The sequence below is a fragment of the Juglans microcarpa x Juglans regia genome, chromosome 7S (genome assembly GCF_004785595.1).
Source record: "Juglans microcarpa x Juglans regia isolate MS1-56 chromosome 7S, Jm3101_v1.0, whole genome shotgun sequence".
Lineage (NCBI taxonomy): Eukaryota > Viridiplantae > Streptophyta > Magnoliopsida > Fagales > Juglandaceae > Juglans > Juglans microcarpa x Juglans regia.
The window spans coordinates 21,356,835-21,358,103 of NC_054607.1; the positions used below are offsets into that span (position 1 = coordinate 21,356,835).

A 1,269-nucleotide genomic window follows, 5' to 3' on the forward strand; every position below is an offset into this window, starting at 1 on the left:
AAAAACTCTCTCGTTTGTTTATTTTTGCAGATAAGATGAGATAAGGTTAATGTTATAGTCAAAACTTAAAGTTCTAGCTAAAATTTGGACTATTGCCAATGCTCTTAAAACTACAAATATTATTACAGTCGCTCTCTGCTACGTTCAGGGGACTGAGGGAGGAGGAGTAGAAGAGTCTGTGCCTATTTCTGATCCCAGTGATCAGATTTAGGAGGCTAGAAGTTCCTGATCGCCATTTCTAAGTGGGGATTGAGGAGGTATGGAAAATCTAGAGGAGGTTTGGGACCGGTTACAACTAAACGAGGAAGAAAATGTGTCAATTGAGATCAATCTGAGTGAAGAGTCTGGAGTGAAGGCAAAGAGAAGTTTGGTGGGGAAAATAATTTCTAATCGAGTAATAAGTAAAGAAGTGGTGCGGAGGACTATGGAGAAGATCTGGAGGGTGGGTAAACTATTGGAGTTTCATGAATTCCGGGCTAATAGTTTCATCATAACCTTCGCTAATCCTGGTGATAAGAACAGAGTGCTGGGTGGTAAACCCTGGCAATTTGACAACTGTTTATTTGTGTTGAAGCCATTTGATGGATTCACACAACCACACAAAATGCGGTTCGATAATGAGGAGTTTTGGGTACAGATGCACAACTTACCCCTTGCTTGTATGAATAAATGCATAGGAGAACAGATTGGGGCTACTATAGAGAAGGTGGTGGAGGTGGATGCGGGGGAAGATGGCATGGGTTGGGGAAGTTTTCTAAGAATAAGAATTGAATGTGACCTAAACAAAGTGGTGGCTCGAGGTAGAACCGTAAATCTCCAAGGGATGAATATGTGGGTGCCCTTTATGTACGAAAAACTCTCGAGGATGTGTTTCAGATGTGGACGTATCCTTCATCCAGAGCAAGGTTGTCCAGGTGAAGTAGTAGGAGCTGTGGGTCAGTTTGGTCCTTGGTTGAGGGCGAGCATAGTTAAATTCAAAAAATCTGACGAATCAAGGATGAGGGCGGATGAGGAAATGTCTGGAGTTGGTAATTAGGAGGAGACGTACTCTGGGACAGAAGAAGAGGCGAAAACAAAACGGGAAATCCCTAGAAAAACAGAGGGAGTGAACTCAAGGGTAGAGGTGGAAAATGAAGTTTCCCAAGAAGTGCCTGAAAGGGAGAGCTCCATTTGGGAGAGAGGAGAAGATCATCAGGTGGCTGTAATAAGTCTGATGAAAGAGGTTCGGGGGATGGAGGAAGGGGTGGGTTGTCAGGCTGTAGAGGGCGC

General features: G+C 43.9%; 1 protein-coding gene across 1 annotated transcript; it reads left to right on the forward strand.

The window, feature by feature from the left end:
* The first annotated feature begins 259 nt into the window (after positions 1–259).
* Positions 260–1,036, forward strand: LOC121240945. The gene has a single exon (XM_041138460.1). The coding sequence runs from the start codon at positions 260–262 to the stop codon at positions 1,034–1,036; it is 777 nt and encodes a 258-aa protein (XP_040994394.1).
* Positions 1,037–1,269: the final 233 nt, after the last annotated feature.